Source organism: Hevea brasiliensis, chromosome 13 (assembly GCF_030052815.1).
Source record: "Hevea brasiliensis isolate MT/VB/25A 57/8 chromosome 13, ASM3005281v1, whole genome shotgun sequence".
In the NCBI taxonomy this organism is placed as follows: domain Eukaryota; kingdom Viridiplantae; phylum Streptophyta; class Magnoliopsida; order Malpighiales; family Euphorbiaceae; genus Hevea; species Hevea brasiliensis.
The window spans coordinates 70,291,416-70,312,033 of NC_079505.1; the positions used below are offsets into that span (position 1 = coordinate 70,291,416).

A 20,618-nucleotide genomic window follows, 5' to 3' on the forward strand; every position below is an offset into this window, starting at 1 on the left:
ACCTAGGGAAGGCAAAGAAAGACTAAAAAGCCGAACGTCGGCCAGCCTGTTCCCCACCACCATTCTTCCTTGCCTCCTTCCACATGTCGATAATCCCTGGCCCACCAAAACCCTAACCTGCAAGTGGCACCTCATTATCCATGATGGGACCAAACCCATGGATTATCATGGACCTGACTGTGAGTTAAAAACACTCCAGAAATCGGTCTTCGGACCAAGCAGGGCCTCCTTTTTGTGACCGTGTGGGCTCAGTAGAATAAAACAATGCACGCGCAGGTTCAAGTCTTCAACACTCCGCCACTGGCAGGCCTCACAGTCACAAGTCAACAATAGTGAAATTAGAACAAGAGGACAAACAAACTGCTTGGCCTTATTCTATTTCTACCACAAAACGAGCCCTGGAATCTTCATCAGTTCCCATTCTAGTTAGCTACTTGCATTGCAGTCCTGGTCATTAAATTGAAACAACAAAACCCAATGCACTGTTGAGTCAGGACAACAGATTGGTTTCATCATATAACAAATACACGAAAAATAAAGAATTAGATACAAGCCAACTAAATCCATCAATTTGGTGAAATTCCAATCAGTTCATGGAACTCCCCTCCCCTCCCCCCTCTAAAAACAATTCGAATCCTCTCCCACCTGTAAAAATCTTGCAGATTAAAATTGAAATAAAATAAAATAAACCCAAGAAAATTAAGGAAAAAAACACATATTTGAGCCACTTCCCTCAAAGGCTCAATCAAATGCGCACTTTAATCACTGTTAATTACGCATTGAGTGCACATTTTAACGAGACCCTCAGACCAGGCCCACCATCCTGTCTTCCTTTTTTTTAATTTTTTTTATAATTTTACTTTTACCCCTTTTTTTCTTCTGGAGGGGAATTTCTACGGTGTGACAGTTCTGGGTGAGGTCCTGGATTCCGGAGGTGGCGTGTGTCCGTCGGATCCTTTAGATGGATCATCAGAAGACGGCCGTAACCCGTCATCGGTCTCTACCCTATTAATTTCCTCAATCATCCTGAGCACTTCCTGCATAGCCGGTCTCTGATCAGGCACCGTCGAAACACACGCCATTGCTATTTGCAAGAGCTGCACCATTTCCTCCTCAATATTGTGGTATCTCATCAACTCCACATCAAAAACCTCAGCCGTCCATTCTTCTCGAACTACGGACTGGACCCACCTGGGCAAGTCAATGCCTTCTTCGCCCAAGGAAGCTTGATTGGGTGCTTTCCCCGTTAAAAGTTCCAGCAGTAACACCCCGAAACTATACACGTCGGATTTAAAGGTCACTTTACGGGTTTCAACCACTTCCGGGGCGCGATAGCCAGCGACACGGCTGGGTGGCGTAGCTGTGCCAAAGAGAGGGTTGATTCCGAAGTCGGAGACGTAAGCGTCCTGATTGGGTCGTAGCAGAATATTGGAGGATTTGATGTTGCCGTGGACCACTTTTCCTACCACATGGAGATGAGCTAGGCCTCTCGCTGCGCTCATAGCAATTCTCATCCGGTTGTCCCAATCTAGCGGTGTCCGGCCCGACCCTCTGCTACCTGCAGTATAATCGACGGGGCATTATTCCAGTTATGCGAAATTCTATTTCTTATCTAGCAAATAAAAAAATTAGCAAAGGGAAGTAAAATAACCCAAGTTTATCCAATCCAGCACTCTCTTCCAGAAGTAATAGTAAAGCAAAAATGATGAATGTTTGCGTAATTAAAAAAATGGCAAAAAGAAAAAGCGCAAAATGATAATGTCGTTGGCGCCATTATTAATGGTGAAGGAAGCTTGTGCTGATGCTGTTAGTGGCATAAACAAAAAGACACCACCATACGCGCTGGCAGGTTGCGTATTTTTGCCACACTAATAAGAATGTTTTGCAAACAATCAGGGAAGTGATCAAGGGATTCATTAAACAATAAAAACTCTGGAATCTGCCCAATCTGGCCTGGTGCTGTTTACCCTTTTGTCTTAATTATTTATAAGACAATAGAAATTCAATTATAATATATTATGTAGCTTCCTAGACAGTAACAGCTGGAGCAGCAGCATTAGAGTGTCAGTGTAACCAATTCAAAAGCAGAAACCTAATTTTGAGTTTGGACATGTCTCTGGTTCTCAATAGAATTTTGATTTAAGAATGGAAATTTTAATATTATTAAAGAGAGAGAGAGAGAGGTTTCTAAGATTGTACCATGGAGCAGAGCAGATAAGCTACCAGCGGGCATGTAATCGTAAACTAGCAATTTCTCATCCTTGGAATAGTAAAATGCCCTCAATGGCACCACATTGTCGTGCTTGATCTTTCCCAGAATCTCCATTTGCATCTCGAACTCTCTTCTACTTACTACAACATCCTTCAGCCTCTTCACAACCACCATCGTGCCTTCTTCCAGCACCGCTTTGTAAGAAGTTCCCACGCTACCTTTCCCCAGCACCTCCGCAGATGCCCTCAATAAATCCTCCAAATCGAAGCTGTATACGCCTCCCTCCAAAAATACCAGCTTATTCCTCTCAGCTTCCGCTGACCCACCTGTAATATCATCCTTTGACGACGACGTTCCCACCTCCACTGGCACCGCGCGCCCTGCCGCTGTTGGTTTTGGTGCCTTAGACGGCTGTCTCCGCTGTTTCCGCCGGAGACATAACAGCAGAAACAGCAAGAGGAAGAAAGCTACTAAAGCGGAGCCGACTGCTATTAAAACAATGGCGGCGGTGGAGAGTTTCTTGGACTTTTTGTGAACTGGGCCTTCAGGTGGGATTTCTGATGGGGATGGAACTGGAGAAGGAAAAAATGGGCTGCACGGCGGCAATGGGTCACCACAGAGATTTAAATTTCCGGCGAATGATGATGCAGGAAATCTGGATAAAACCGAAGGGATTGAACCATTGAGATTGTTGCTCGACACATTGAAGTCCGTCAAATTTGAAGGGTTTATACTAGGTAAAGTGCCTGAGAACTGGTTCTTCTGTAAATAAAGACGTGTTAAATGAGTCAAGCTGTTCACTTCAAAAGGGATTGAACCAGTGAAGTTGTTTGAGGAGAGATCGAGACGGGCTAACCGAGTTAGCCGAGGCAGACTCTGTGGGAAATCACCTGTAAACTCATTGTTTTGGAGATAGAGGCTGCGGAGCAAGGTTAGATTGGAGAAATCGGAAGGGATCTCACCGGAGAGACGGTTCGAGCGGAGACTCAAAACTCGGAGCTGAGTCAAGTTGCCCAAGGTGTTGGGTGCAATCTGGCCCAAAAGGCCCACGGCGGGAAGGCGAAGTTCGTACACAGAGGATTGGTTGCCATCGCAGATAACGCCAACCCAGTTGCAGGCAGAGTCGGACGCATTCCATTGTAGGCGATTCGCATGAGCAACTCCAGAGAGAAACGCAAGGAGGCCTTTCTTTTCTTGTACAGTTTCGGAGTGAACTGGTTCATGACTCAACAGCAGCAGAAACAAAGAAAAGGAAACAGCAACAGAGTCAAAAACCACTGCCATTGGACAATATCCTTTTGGAATAAGACGAAAAATTGGAAAGTTTTCAAGTATATTGTTTTGTTCTTATATGCTGGGCTTAATGGGTGGCTTCAGATGCCGGTATTCCCCAAAACCAAAAGTGGTTTTCCGGTGAGATTCCATGAGAAAAAAGGCCGCGAGGGGAGCCAGGGACAGAACAGTATCAGTCTCGTAATTATAGAGCGAGATATAAAGAGAGATGAGGAGAGGCTTTGTAGGAGGCATCACGAGGCCTCAAAAGTGAAAAAATAAAGCACAGAAGAAAAATCTGAAAGTGTCTCGCTGGCATCAATCAGCAGAAACGTTTTTTTTTTTTTTTTTAATTAGTAGTCTTAATTTTACTATTTTTTTATAATTTTCTCACGAGCGGGAGTTGCGCGTGGACTTAGTCAAAATCCTGCATACTTATGTACAGTTGCTCGCGGCTTCATCGCGCTTTCCATAGAGGCGTGGGACTCCAAAGGGTTAATTATTATATAAATTTTATAAGCAGTAGTTAAGGACGCTCCATTTGGTAGGGTTAAAAAAGTTTGTATGAGATATGATCATCTACGTCCTATTAAGAAAAAGGTGGGCCAAGGTTAATCGGACGGTCCCCAGTTAATTAGATACCATTAGTTGATCCATGTATTGTTAACGCTCGAACTGATATAAAAAGACGCGACAATTAACAATTTGTAGAATTTGACCAATGAGAAAGAGACAATGGGGACAATAAGTGGTTTTAGTTAGGGGGTGGTGTGAACATGTGGCGAAAAGGAACGATCCCTTGGTAAGGACGGGAGAAGGACACCGCTGGTAAGGGAAGAAAAATTATGACATACACTAATACTTGCCTACTTCATTGATTGGCTACGATCCCTTTCTTTCTTTCTTTCTTTCTATCTTTTTTTTATGTACTTATTATTATTAGGGTGTGTTACCCTATTATAATCAGCAAACAAATTAAATTAATAAAATTTAATTATATGTATAAAAAGAAATTTGGTTGGACTCTATTATTAATATATTTGTATAAAAATATATTAATAATAAAAATATATTAATAATATATTTTTATTAATAACTAATCGATTAATTAATAATATAAAATATTTTTTTATTTTTTTAATTCATTCAATAATATAACCTATCGATTATTTTTTATTTTGATTAATTTTAATTTTCTTTCAATTTTAGTTTGGTTCAATTAACAAGTTGATTTAATCCGGCTTAGTTAATTGAATGTTCATTCCGGATTATCATTCCTCAAAATCATTAAATTGAAAACATAAATATAATATTAGACTATATATAATTTATTATTATAAATAATATATATAGCTACATACAAATATATAATTAATTATATTAAAATTATATAATGTATAAAAAAAAGAAAAACACATATATAAATTGATTTTAATTTTAATTTTAATTTCCTTGTTTGATATGGTTTGATATTGATTTCAAGTTTAATTATCAATAAAAAAAATATAATATATAAAAAAAAATTAAATATATTTCAGTTCTTATAATATCGATTTTTCGAATTCAATTCTTATGAATTTTTTTTAATCTATTTAGAATAATAAAATTGTACACATCTCTATTTTTAATTCTTTTTAATAAATTCCAACTTTTAATATTAAAAAGTGATTAATTATTTAAATAACATGTTTTGAAAAATATTTTACTAGAATAATGTAAATCTGAAACTATTTATAAAATACAGTATGTGCTTATGAAAACGCTAACTTAAAAAGTAATTTTAATGATTAACCAAAAATCACAAAATCGCCAATACAAAAAATAATTTTAATAACAATATCAGAGTGTCAAAATTACTGTGCCAGCTTCAGTGCGTGTCAAAGTCAATATGTCATTGTGTCAAATACACAAAAAGCCGCTAGTCAAACTAGCATTTTCAAAATTGTCTGCTTGTGAAACACTAGGTAAAATGGTGATTTTTTAAGCATCTGTCAGAATATATCAAAACTCTGAAATGCGTGTAATACAGAAAATTTATTCCCCAACAGTGCATTGAACTTTCCCTACAAATTTAAGTTTCTTCTCCTCTTCTCAAAATGCATATTTTAGAAATATAAAAAGAAGATTATGAAATTTTTAGAGGTTTCCTATTGCTTTCATACCATATTTTATTTCCTTCTCCCTTCTCCTTTATACAATAATTTCTTTAATTCTTCATATATTTAGTTTGATTAATGCATATAGGTTTCTTTTTTTATAAAATTTGTTATGTTATATTTATTAATTTTACGACTATTTATTGTAATAAATAAACATCTGAATATTTATTTTGAAATTATTCCTTAAAGTGAAAATTAATGAATAATTTTAGATAAATTAAGAGTATTGCAGCTATTTTATATTTACATTTTTATTATGAGTGTAATTATTTTTTTATTTTAATTTATATTATAAATATGAATATTTATATTTCAATTTATATTATAAATATTCCAAGATTTACATAATGTAAGTAGATAACATTGAATAAATATTATAATGTAAATAAAATATTTATAACTGAATATATATAAAATTAGACTAATGTCGACTAATGTGTCCTCTTATGCCACATCATGGAGGCCTTCTAGTTCGTGGTGGATTTTGGCAGATATCTATTTGTTGAACCACTGGATTTGCTTCTTCCTCTCATGATTCTGCATTCCATTCAACACTCTATTGATGTTCCTGAATATAATCAATTCTAAAATTTTGTGAATTATTATAGCTTAAATGCTTATGTTGTTCTGGACCAAATATGGATCGATAAAAGTTGCTGAACGAATGCCTAGCATTGCTTGTGGAAGCTTGATGTCTATCACAATATGAGGAAGAAGATGCATGAAAAGTTGGAATTGTAAATTGAACTGGCATTACGTTAGTAAATGGAGAGACAGGTGTGTGGATCTCTAGTGGTACAATCATTGGAGTGAAATGAGTAAATGGTTACTGCTCTCCTTTAGTGAAATTAGATGGAAATGCAAAATAAGAGTGTAAATTCCACTCGGTAGCTGGTGGACCCAACGTTGCCTGATCTAAAGATACTCATGGGTGATGGGTGGAGGGACTTTAAGTATATTCTCCCTTGAAAGCACATAAACGGGAGCATGTTTTTCAGACATATCACACTTTCTTCTCCATCGTTGTTCCTGTTGTGGTTGCATATGAAGAATTTCCATTGGCGGAGGGGTGGATTGAAAAGAATGAGATGGTGCCGTGTAGTGTTCCTCATTTAATGCACCCAACATACTAAAAATCCTCTGATGAATGGATGGACAAGCTCAAGATGATAATTCTAGGAAATTGTACATATGTTGCAGTCCATCTGCTTGTATGAAGAAAAAAAAAATTATTCTTTTAATAAAACATCATATAATTACAATAAATATACCAAAATAATGAGTCAGGTATTTACCGTGACTCCAATTTGAGTACCCTCAGGAGATAGATATCCACTGTCTTGTTCATTGCACAAACCATTGTATATATTCTGAACGCGATCTTAATGGTAGTTGCAATGGAGACCTAGTAACAACACGATTATTCCGATTATCCCAAGCATCTATATAAGGTGCATGTCAATCGCCCAATTATGTTCTGTTTGCCCCTCGTAAGTGGATGGCATGTAAGGTATCGTCCTGATATAAGGGTAAAGGAATTGGTAGGTCCATACCAGACTGGTGAACGCAGCGATTCGATTGATGTCATTTGACGATGTGGAAGCATATTAATGGCATCAAAGACCTCCACACACGCCTCTCATTTAAGCAAAAAATTGGCAAAATATATTTAACCTCCCTATATGGTTTCCAACACATATACTTACAACATAAAAATATTAGTGTTCAATATCATAAATGACAAAAATGTAATTAATTATAAAAAAATAAATGATTTAAATATCTATATTACTTGATGTGGTCACTTTTGATCTAGTTAGACTCACAATGATTGTAACACATACATCGGTGTATGTGTTGTTCTTAATGGAGTTTTCCACCGATAAAAAAAATGATTAATGTTATTAAAAATATTTAATTTTATTTTTATGGATAAAAAAATTAAATATATATAAATTGATAAGGAAGAAAATTACCAAAACTATATGGGCCTCTATACATGTCACAACCGTCTATACACACCAAAAAAAAAAAGATACATTTAAATTATTTATAATGATCATACATTTTTTTTCTTTATTATATTTAGTGCAATAACTAAATTATTTTCATTTACATTAAATGCAATAACTAAATTATTTTTTTAGATATTCAAATTATAAATACATTTTATTGTACTTGTAACTATAACTATTTATTTATGAAATATATTTTATTTTCAATATATTTAGTAAAAAAACTATATACAACAATTTCATAATCATACCACATAAAATTATAATTAAAATTTTGTATTTATAATTTTTATGTCTCAATAATTAAAAATAATTATTAAATTTATTAAATTAAATTTATATTTTTTTACAAAAAATTTATCAAAGCTTTACATGCATACCAATAAAATTTTCAAATTTTAGTTTCAATAAAGTCACACTATATATTAATAAAAACATCAATTTCATATCTTCCTAATTTTTATTATGTAAAATTTTTTAAAAATTGACATTTTAGTAAAAACATGTTTATTTCATTTTTTGAAATGATCACAAACTTAATACATAAAAAGTAAAATTACAATATATCACATCATATAAACATACTAATTTAATTTCTAACTAAATACAATAGTTTATGTATGTAACACTTATCACAGAATTTAACATGTATATAATAAAATTATCATAATTAAAATATTAAATAAATATATATATGATATAATAATCACAATAACATTTTACATTAAAATTGAAAATACACTTTAATTGCAATATTTTTACTTTTTAATGTGAAAATCTAAGTAGCAACACAATTTGAAAATACTATATATAATATATAAAAAAAATTATGTTGGATATATAAAAAAAAAAATACTTGATACGAAGGGAAAAAAATATGAAGAAGATGAGAGAATAAGAAAAAATCTGATACTCAAGAAATCGAAGTTCTTCCATTTTAAAGACTTGTTTCTAGCTTTTAAAGCCAGTAATAACTCACGGGCATGTAATAATTTGCGTGACAACAATAATTCATGAGTAGAGAAAATAAATTTCCTGCAACATTTCTTTTTTAATGCATTGTTCAGTTGTTCTTGAAACTGCCATTTCATTTGGTAGTTTTAGTGTCAAAAATTACCACATTCAATTGATGTAATAGGTGACAGGACAGGATACAAAACTGTCAATGTGACTAGTGATTTTTGGAGCAATATTGCTCTGCTATATTGATACAAAGCAATGAAAATGAAATTATATTCTTAAGTGACGATTTCTATTACATTGCATTATTTTGATAAGTAATTTAAATTTCATATTATTTTTGATATAATGCTTTTAAAATCACATTTTTAAATAATCAATCCATTAAAAGAATAAAGATAAAAATGTTATATATATTACTTATAAAGTTTAGTTAATTGGCACTAGTATCCAATATAATTAGCAAAACATATGAGATAAAAAAAAATTATATAATTTTATTTTATAGTGATTTACATATTCTAATGATAATTACATATAAATTTAAAGTGTTTTATCATTTTAATTTTTTTTTCCTTTTTGAAGTCTTCCTTTTTCTTTCAATCAATTTTCACACACGTCACTTCTCTCCCCATTAGTAGGCCAGATTCTTAAATTGACTGTGTTTTTAAGGTGAGAGTTTTAATTTAATAATTTTTTCAACATAGTTTTATTTGAAAGTTACCCAACAGATTGTGATTATTTTTCAATTAATCATTTTTTTTACTGAACTTCGATGGATTTCAAATCATAATCTCTATTATAAATTTACTGTTTCGTACAAATAAAACTAATAATTATTAAATTAAATATTTATATTAAAATATACATCAAATTATATATAACGAGTGCATAAATTTAAATATAAATATTTAATCTAGCTATACTCATCTCTAATTTTTAAAATTTTCTCTTAAATTTAATTATTAATTTAAAACTCATTAATCGTTATATAATTATTTTTAATTTATTATATAGTTTAATTAATTCATATATTTTTAAGGGTACATCTAATATAAGCTCGAACTCATATGAGAACGAGTTTAATTACCATTAGATTAAATATTTATATCGGTAGAATTAATTAAAGTATATATATAAAGTCCATAAATTTAATAAATATATATATTTAAAAATTATATAAAATGTAAATTTGTAACCACTTTACAATTTAAAAAAATAATGACTATATTTTTATTTATCTAATTATCATTTATTTATCATTTTATATCACGATAATAATATATATTTCAAGATGGGTAATGATGAATTTTCTAATAATCTTTTCATTCTAATTAATTCAACAAAAGCAAGCAAAATATAACTTTTCAAATCAATGAATTTCTCCAATGGATATAATGCATTACAGAAAGTCAAAAACAAAAAAAATAATTTCTTTCTATGATTCATAATGAATCAAATTCATTGAAAAAGAAAGATTTCTGTCTAAACTGTGCTAGCAGTTTCAATAATTAATGAGGTTCCAACAATAGAAGATGAAAAGGTTAGTTTTCATTTTCAAACTTGCATTTACATTTCAAAAACCTGCGAGCTAGGACTTTAAAAGTCAAAGAAAAATGGATGAAAAGTCGTGTGTCGTTGGATCCAGCTCAGGGGCGAACCCACTTTAGGCATGAGGGTCATGGCCCCCCTCCCCCTCCATTTTTTTAAAAAATTATCCTCCTTATTGTAAAATAAAAAAATTAAATTATCAAATTTAAAATCAATTATGAAAATAGATGATTTGTTGAAGCTAAAAAATTCTAAATTTTTGTGAGTGTAAAAGTCTATCTCTATTTATTTTATTTTTATAGAATTATAAATTATTTTAAAACATTAATTAATTAATATAGATAAGATTTACTACTCTTAAATTTTGACCCCTAAATAATTGATCTTGCGTCGGCCACTGATCAGCTGCGAGTAAATTTTGGATTTCAGTTCATTTTGAAACCTAACGTGAAGCGTGGTGCATGGCAAGTGAATCCATCAAGAGCATGAGAAGAGTCCAATCTCTGGTGCAATGAAGCTCTTTTTTATAAATACCTTTGAAATTTAAAAATTTTAATAGTCAATTTTCACTCATTGTTGATGACTAATGTTTAACGGTTAACCGCATTAGTCGCAATCACTGAATCAAATTGATTATATATATATATATAATATAACTTGTTAACAAGCAAAATTATCTTTAATTTTTATATAATTTTTATAATATTAAATTTTTAATAATTTATACTCCATCCATCTCATTTTAATTGTTTTTTAAGATTTTTTATAAAAATTAAAAAAATAATTGAATAACATTATTTTTATAAAAAAATATTAATAATTAACACTAAAAAAAATTAGATTAACAGTCGATTAAATCAGTTGCTAATTCTTTAAAATTGATTGTTAATTGATTTAACAATCGATTCAGTTGATTTTAACGAGGTTAGTTACAAAGAGTAACCAACAACTAAATCGGTTGTTAAATTAATTAAATTAAAAAAAAAGATAAAACTTTTGATAAAAAAAATATCGATTACTTGTATCAATTGATTTAACAATTGAAATATAATCAATTATAAAAAATTTGTAGTCTTTAATTTTGTAATTATTTTGTAATTTGATTTCTATTTACAATTAATTTAGCAACCGAAAAGTCGATTGGTAATTAAAAAAATTAAATTTCCAAATAATGAATAAAAAATTTAAATAAATAAATTTTTCAAAAAATTACTAAAATAATAAATTAAAAATGAAAATTTAGTACTAAAAAATTAATATAAAAATATTATCAAAAAAATTACTAATAATAACTATTATAAAAAATATTAACAAAAAATTAAATATAAAAAGATATTTATAAGAAAAATTACTAAAAAATTATATATATATATATATATATATATATATATATATATTATAACAAAAAATTACTAAAAATTAATATTACAAATATTTTACTAAAAATATATATATATTTGTGCAAAAAATTTATTTTATGTCAAAAAAAATAAATGAAATAAAAAAGATGAGAAAGAAAAAGATGACCAAGAAGAAAAAAAAATGAGAAAGAAAAAGTTGATAAAAAAGAAAATAAATGAGAAAAAAATGATGACAAAAATATATTAAAAAAGAAAAGATAATGAATAAAATAGATAAGAATGAAAAATACGATGAAATAGATGAGAGGAAAGAGAAATAAGGAAGGGGAAAAAAATGAATAATAGGAAAAAAAAATGAGTAGTTCAATGAATTAATAATCAATTTTAGTAACCGGCCGTCGTTTGCTAATTTTTTTTTAAATTAGATGGAAATTTTTGGAGAGGAAAATATACAATCGATTTGCAATCAGTTGCAAATTAAAATAAAAAAAAATGAGAGGAATTTTGAGGGCAAAAAATTGGTTGTAAAATTAGTTGTAAAAATTGCTCACCGTTAATAACTAATTTGTAAATTGGTTACAAATAAAAAAAAAATGGGTGAGAGTTTTTAAGGGAGAAAATCAATTACAAATCGGTTGTTGGTTGTTAGCAAACGATTTGTAAATTAAAAAATAAAAATAAAAAATTGGGTGAAATTTTTTTGCAAAAAAAAAAATAATAACCAATTTACAATTGCAAATATTATTTGCTATTAGCAACCTATAAGAAATTGGTTAAAAATAATAACTGATTACAAATCGATTGCTAACTTTGAAGTCAATTAAAATAATTATTTAATTTAGTAATCAATTCTCTAAATCAACTACTGTTAGCAACTGATTTTAAAATCGATTGCTATTAGCAATAGATTTTAACAATTGCTTTCTTAATGGGTTGCTAATAATATATTTAAGGTTTTTCTAAAATTGATTAACAATCAATTATAAATCAATTGCTAATAGCAATAGATTTTAGCAGTCAATTATAAATCAATTGTTAATAACAACCAATTTAGTAACTGATTCTTGAATCGATTGCTAAATTTTTAAAAATTAACTACTTTACTAAAAAAAAAAACTTCATAAATTGATTACAAAATTGATTGTTAATACTAATCGATTTTAGTCAGTTACAAAAATTGATTACAAAACTTATTGTTTTTTGTAGCGTAACTAAAGTACCCTTATTGTATCATAGGAATATATAAAAGTGTTAAGAAAAGATAAATGTATTAGGAATAATAATAGACAAGGATAAAATTAGAAAAAAAATTAATACTTTCTTTATTTTTTAAAATAGCAAATAAAGTGGGATACTCTTTTTTTCTAAATTATCTATTATAATGCACAGAGGGAGTAATTATTTTTTGTAGATTCGATAGAGGGACTATGGGTTAGATGCAAATGATGAGCTTTATAGCGAAATGTATCCCTTTTCTTTTCTCACTATAAAAGTGAATAATACTATAATAAGATAGATGCAAATACTAGAGCTCAAGACTTTAGGATCAATCCATATTGATTGGTTGCCTTCATTATGTTGTTGCTAGTAAATACCACTACTTTTCTTGTTTTGAATCTTCCAAATCATTTCTGTAGGAGATCCTTTACCATTAAGAAATAAGACTTCTGTAGATAAGTTTAATTCATACGTAACTTCCTTCTTTTGGTTGTGAAGCAGTGTCAAACAAAAATATCCATCAAACATTATCTCTCCCAATTTCAATAAGATTTCTTCTTTTAATAAAAATTCATATTTTGATTTATTTCATTTATTCCATAATGGGTATACTCGTTAGACTTCTCCACTTTTTTTTATCTTAAAGGTGGAATAATAATCATTAATAAAAGATTTCTAAAACTAATTTCATAAATAATGCTAAATAAAATAAAATTCTATTTACAAATATATTATATATTATTATCAGGTAAAAATGTATTAACGGGCTAATGATTCAATTAGCAGTTAGGTTCGTGAAATATATATAAGATAATAAATTTTCATTCTTATTTTTAGTGTAAGAAATTAAAAATTAAATTTTGTGTTGAAAATTTTTTTTTATTAATAAAGATAGAATATATATCACTATACTAAAATATTTTTGTAGCGATAATTTTTAAAATAAATATGTGTATTTATTGATTAATTTTGGTTTAATAATATTAATCTTTAAAATTATTAAATTTTAATTTTGAATTTCATTTTTACTTAAATAAATAATAATAACAATAATAATAATATATAAAAGGCTTGTGAACGAAACAAATTTATCCTTAATTTTTTATAATTATTAATAAATTTTTTTACTATAATTTTATTCTAATATAATAAGCCTAAACTAAATACAATTTTATATCATCTATTTTAAATTATCTATATATTTAAATTAGTGATTTTTATTTTATAATTAATCTAACTTACCAAAATTTCCAACAGTTAAAGGCAACATTTTTAGCTAATTATTGTGACCACACAAGCAATTTTCATATTTTAAAATTTTATATTCTTAATGAGTCTCACAATTTTTTTTAATTAATTATCAATTTTAATACTTAATATTGATTGAAACTAATCAATATTGATAATATATCACGATTCTTTTATGATTTTTTTATTTATTAATGAAAAATTATTACTATGAGATATAAAATATAAAGAAATAAAGAGAGCATGATGATAGAAGGAAAAGAGAAAAAAAGAGACGTAGATGGTGAAGAGAAGAGAGAGTGAGAGAGATAGAAAAGAGAGGGTGAGAGAAAAAAAAAAAAAAAAAGAAGTGGGCATATGATATTTGGGTTATTATCAGAGGTGGAATCATAATTTTTTTTTTAATTTTTTGGGGACCATAATACATCAATAAAAAATATATATATATATTTTTTATACTTATTTAATGACAATCAAGTAATTTTGATACTTTTGTTTAAATCATAATAAATAAATTGTAAATTACTAAGGAAAAATAGAAAATTTGAGAGCCAATTAATAAAAAAATAAAATTTACTATACATATTAATATTTTTTCTTAATATTTTGAGGCCAATAGAAAATTTAAGAGATTAATTAATATTTTTTTTTTTTACACCTACTAAAAAAATTTATGAATATTTCAGCCCCCACTTACAACCTCCAGTTCTACCTCTGGCTGTTTTCATTTTTCTCACAGTGATATCAGGTCGACATGATAATAAAAAATCTCACAAAAATATAAAAAATCTCACAAAAATAAGATAAAAAAAGCTTTATTATTCATAAATCGACATGCAAGGAGTTTTATTTTGATTATAAAAATTAAAATTAAAGTACGATAATTGAAATTTACGAAAAAAATTGTAAATTTTTTAAATTTTCTAATGCAAATAAAATAACATAATTTATATGTTTTATAATCACGCATGCTTCATATTAATAAAAGTTCAATTTAATTCTTATTTTGATTATCAATTTGTCATGGTATTAGTGGCATTGTTTTACTTACCTTTAGCCAATGTCATTACTACATTAACATATACTTGAGTGAAATTACAATAAATATATATAATTAAATTATTTAACATTAAATATACTAATATGTATAAAAACTTGAATTAATATTTACACAATTATATAATTAAAAAAATTATTATATTTTGAAAAGTTTTATTTTACAATTTTACAATAAAAGTAGAACAGTTTAATAACAAAAATAAAATAATAGATATGAAATATATATCTATATATTATCGCACAAATTAAATTATAATATTAATTATTGTAATTAAAATTTTAATAATTTAATTTAACTTAATTAATTAAATTAAAATTTAATTTAGATATAAATAAAATAATTATGTTTTATAAACTATTTAATACACATGCAACATATTTATATAATAAAACATACACATCACTTAAAGAGTTGTTCAAAAGGGAAGAAGCTTTATTAATTGAAGGGCAAAAAACTAAAAAGGGTTGCAGTTAGGGGTGTGCAAACGGTCGGTTCGGTTCCGAACTGAACCGAATCGATAAAATCGAAAATCAAAAATCAAAAATTTTAAAAATCGAACTGAACCGATTGATAAGAGAAAATCGAACCGAATCGAACCTATAAATATCGGTTCGGTTCGGTTTTAAACCGTTCAAACCGAAATTTATAAAATTTTATATTTTTAACATTAAATCTAAATAATAAAAGCATAAAAACAAAAAAAATTAGAAATCAAAACTCAAAAATCTTAAGGTTCGGTTCGGTTTTCTTTGATTTCGGTTCTGTTCAATTCAGTTTGATTCAAATTTTTTGATTTCCTATATATATTAATAATTTTCGGTTCGGTTCGGTTTTTTTATTTTTTTATGAAAATAACCGAACCGAACCGATTAACTCGAAATTATCAAAATTATAAACCGAACCAAACTGAACCGATTAAATTTTAAAACCGAACTGATTGAACCGAATTAATCGATTCGGTTTGATTTTTCGGTTTAAACCGAAAACTACTCTCCCCTAGTTGCAGTTGGTCCCTATCCAATCATAGAAGTAGGAATGAAAATATAATCCAAGGATAAGAGACACAGTGTGGTTATGTTTGTCTATTAACAACCCTAGTTGTGACGAAATCTAACTATATATGTTCCCTTCTTCTAGATGATTGGTATTTGTTCTTAATTAATTAGCTTATTAAGAATTCAAGTGTCAACTCAGTTCAAAAAGGAATTGAGGTGTCAATATCTCAATTTATTTATTATTTTAAATAATCCAAATTGTTAACATGTAGTAATTTATTTCCCTTATATAAAAACTAAACTATATTGTGATGCCCCGAATATATGATATTTTATGGTATATTTAATGTATAAAAATTTTGAAAATGTATTTGCAATTTTTATGGGTTTTAATCACTGAGTTTTGAATTTTTTTAAGTTATTTTATTTCGAAATTTATTTTCAATTATTTTTATAACAATGTGATATATTTTAAATGATTTTTATGTTTTAAAAATTATTTCAAACCTTCGAAATTTTTCTAAATTTTTCGAGATTTATTATAAGTCTCAAAGTAAAGTAGAAATGCTAGTAAATGGATAAGTTGAATTTTAAGTGAGATGTAAAGCAATCCTTTAAATCGAACTAGAGCTAAATCTAATCCAAACCTAGAAGCACCCTTTGTCTCTTCTCCCTTGAATCTCCTCCATTTCCCCCCAGTATCTCTATCCCTCCCCACCTTCTCGCGCCAACCCCCCTCACACCTCTTTTCTTTGTTTTGTCAACCACTAGTGAGCCTCATTGTCGCCATCCAACTTCCCTTCCCACTAGACGACCTCAGCTTTCCATTTTGGTAGTGTCTTCAGCCACAAGAATGTAATAAAATTGTGTTTCCTCCCCCTCTAGTGTTTATTCCTTTTTTGGTGAGATCTCACTGCTTTATCCACCTCAAGGCCAAAGCTTTGGCTCAAAATGCTCCTATCCTTATAGGCTTCACATCCACCATGTGCGTCATCGTGCGTCTATTTACTCAAGTCAAGTTTTGAAAGTTTTAGGCTATGGAGCTTTTCGATAAATTCCTCTAAAACCGCTTGGTCTATTGGAAATCTAAGGTTAACAGTATGCTTCACTCGTTGAAAGCTTCGTATAGACACAAATCGAGACAATTTTGATTACTGAAAAAAATTCAATATCCACAGTTTTCATGATGATTTTTTTTTATCTCTTCGAGTTGTGTGGTTTTTTAATTAAATAAAAATAGACACTTAGTAATGATATTATTAGTTTCGTGTAAGTACCTTCATTTTTTAGAAATTCCATCGATTTTCAGAATTGCAATTTCCATTTAGACACATGGGCCTAGAATCTTTTCCAGGGTGCTCAGTAATAAAAGCATTTGCATTAATTTTTTAGTGTCTTGGACACACTCTAGGTAATGGAAGCATAGGTAAACCTGAACTCAAACTCGATATTTTTACCTTAAATGCTAGTTTAGCTGAAAAGATAATTTTATATAGAGTATAATTGTATAAATTGAATTGAAATAATAAGATAACATAATTATGGATTCCAAGGAATATTTATTCATTTTATGTATGTTAGAAAAGTTTAGGAACTTAAGCTGAGTTTGATAAACTGAAGACACATGATGTGTTTTGGAATGCATTAGATGGGCAGTGTGAGTAGTGTTGTAGACCTGAGGCCATTTGAGTGTCTCTTGGGCATATATAATTGTGTTTTCTGCAAGATCTTAGGCTACTTTTAAAATTGGACATATAGCAACAAAAAGTAATAGGCTACTTTTAAAATTTGGTATGATACTTTTACTTCTGACCTTAAACAGTTGAATTTCAAAAACACATTTCAAAATTATTTTAACTCAATGGAACATCATATCTTATACAAAAAACCTATCCAAACTTTTAAAATAGTTTATCAGTTTTCAATCTTTGTTTCTTTTTACAAACAAACTAAACCTAGGATGCTAACATTTCTAACTTATCACTAAACACGTTTAAGCTATTCTTTCTTATTTTCCAATTTCATTTGTTATTTTTCATCACTTGGCAACGTGAAACTTTATTTGCAAACTTTGTTAGATTGATTATCTTAAATTTTGTTATCATCAAAATCAAGCTCCTTTAGCAAGGAGCTAACAATATTTTCCCCCCTTCTTCTTGCTTCCTATTCTTGAAGGCTCTCTCTTTCTCCCTCTCTCTTGCATAGTTGTAGTAGCATCTGCAACTTTTAGGAGACTATCACTAAGTTACACACTACATTTTCATTCACTAGTCACCATTTTCAAATTCATGAAAGATTTGATTATTTTCCCAATTCGAATCCACACAAACTGAGGTAAATTCTCTTGCAACTAATTGTTTGGTTTATAGACATGCTTTGTTTAGCTAGGTTTTGGTTTTAAATTTGAATTATTTAGCTTTAATGAGTTTAAAATTGTGGGAAAAGAATTAAGAGGTTTTTATTGGGTTTAATATTTGTCCTTGAAATTGAAATTGCGTATATGATACATAAATATATTATTATTATTATTATTATTATTATTATTATTATTATTATTTTCTACTTAGTTGGTTTGGAACTTCATTAGAGACATCTAATTCAAGCATAAACTCTATACTCTATTGGCAATTTATGAACTCTATTGTATAAGCCCTAACCCTATACTCAGAGCCACCCATCTAAACTTTTAGTTACTAAAGAAAAGATCAATCAAAATTGAGTTGCAATTAAATGTCGGACAACATGTTTTGATCATTGACCACTTTTCACTGTGTTTTTTTTCTCAAGGCATCTCCATATGTCGATCTTTTTTTCCCATTTATTACAGGTTGAACTTCACTTTTTCAGTTAAAGCTAGCTGCAAAAGCACATAAAGGAAGGTCAAAATATCAGCTGGATCAAAGCTAGTGCCATGATGTTTTTTTTTTTTTTTAACTGTTTTATGTACTAATGAGAACAAAAAGACAAAGGAAAAAAAAAAAAAATCCCCCTACTGTTCTAACATTGACATCCTAAATTTAATAAATCTTGAATTTGCAAATCTGCCCATTTATTATAATATTAATCATTAATGAAAGCTTATTCTTCTAAACAATATATTGAAAGCTTAATTATTCAATTTTCTTTTCCATTTGATGCTAATCTGTCACTAATTAATGGAGAAATAAATTCAAGGGAAAAAGAAGCTTGAAAATGTGAACGTGAGACAAAGAGAACATAATGAGGCCATAAAAATAGGTATGGAAATATTAATGTAATCTCAGAAACCAAAACTATTAAATGCAGTTAGTTGTGCCAAAATAATCTGTTCAAATGGATAATGGTTCCTAGCTAAGAACAAATTACTCTTCATTGTTTTTTAGTAAGAGATTGACAGCTGATTTCGTTATGCAACAGTAATAAAAAAAACAAAATAAGAGTCGTCTTCTTTAGTCTTTAAAAAAATATTACTATATATTCCTCCCGTTCACAAATAAGTTTCGATTAAGGTTGTAACATTAAAATTAAGGAAAATATTTAATAGCTAAATTTATAAAAATATTTGACTAAATAATACTCATCTATTAATCCATTAATTTTTTTATCACACAACATTAAATAAAGTCATTTATTAAAGTAATGTTAAAGAATTAGAGAATTCACTATAAGAATTTACTAATATAGCAACGAATTTTATCAATGGATTCAAATCCATTGATAACATATTATAAAATTTGTTATTAATTTGTGAGGAAAGAAAATTGAATATTTAATTTATCAATGAATTTTATAATTCTTTAATAAATTATTAACAGATTTTAAATTAATTTGTAATTAGTAAAATTAAAAAAAAATGAATTTGTAAAAAAAATATTAAATTTATCAATGGATTTAAAATCAGTTAGTAAATTTGTTTCTAAGATCGTGTTGCCGAATTTAAAACTCTCAATCGGTGCCGAATTCATAGGTTAGAGAATCAAGGAAAGCTACATAGAAAAGGAAAACTTTATATATAAATTAATTTATAAGAGATTACTTTTAAGATTGGAGAAAAAATATAATTATAAAATAATAAATATAAATATAAATGATGAGATTGTAATTGATTAGTTATTTTAATGTATAAAATAATTTAATTATTTATATAAATCTGAATTAAATTATAATTAGGTGAACAATCTTTTCAAATTTAACAATTATAACATCTAATTAATTCTAATAGAAGTTTGGTGTTAACTAATTAAAAAAAAATTGAGATAGGCCAAGAGTCCCACTTATATGCTGCTTGATTCTAGAGTCAATATATTACAATTAATAATAATGGCGAGCCAGGCCCTTCCAATTTTATTCCTCGGTCGGCCTCCGGTACTGCATGCTTACATACCCAATTAGTTGCATGCTGATTGGGTGTTGAGTTGAGAGTGATTTAAGCTCTCCATCATATATGTTGTCTCACTTGCAGGTCTAAGTAACTTTCTTGATAATGGACTTTTCTATTGGGCTTGGACAATAATTTGACAATATACAACGGGGCCCAAGTTTTTCAACCTTCCGTTGCTCAAGTTTTAGAGCCGGCTATGATCGGGTC

The 20,618-nt window shown here is 28.6% G+C and overlaps 1 protein-coding gene across 1 annotated transcript; it reads right to left on the minus strand.

The window, feature by feature from the left end:
* Positions 1-3: 3 nt before the first annotated feature.
* Positions 4-3,799, minus strand: LOC110638311 (probable inactive receptor kinase At2g26730). Its single transcript, XM_021788824.2, has 2 exons — positions 2,200-3,799; positions 4-1,558 (listed from the first exon to the last, which is right to left on the minus strand). Exons 1-2 carry the CDS (start codon positions 3,494-3,496, stop codon positions 894-896), a joined length of 1,962 nt encoding a protein of 653 aa, XP_021644516.1. The 5' UTR covers positions 3,497-3,799; the 3' UTR covers positions 4-893.
* Between the last annotated feature and the right edge of the window lie 16,819 nt (positions 3,800-20,618).

Coding starts and splice junctions, on each gene's coding strand:
- LOC110638311 (XM_021788824.2), bottom strand. CDS start 3,496: ATGGCAGTGGTTTTTGACTCTGTTGCTGTTTCCTTTTCTTTGTTTCTG. Junction 1,559..2,199: donor CTTATCTGCTCTGCTCCATG/GTACAATCTTAG, acceptor ATTATACTGCAG/GTAGCAGAGGGTCGGGCCGG.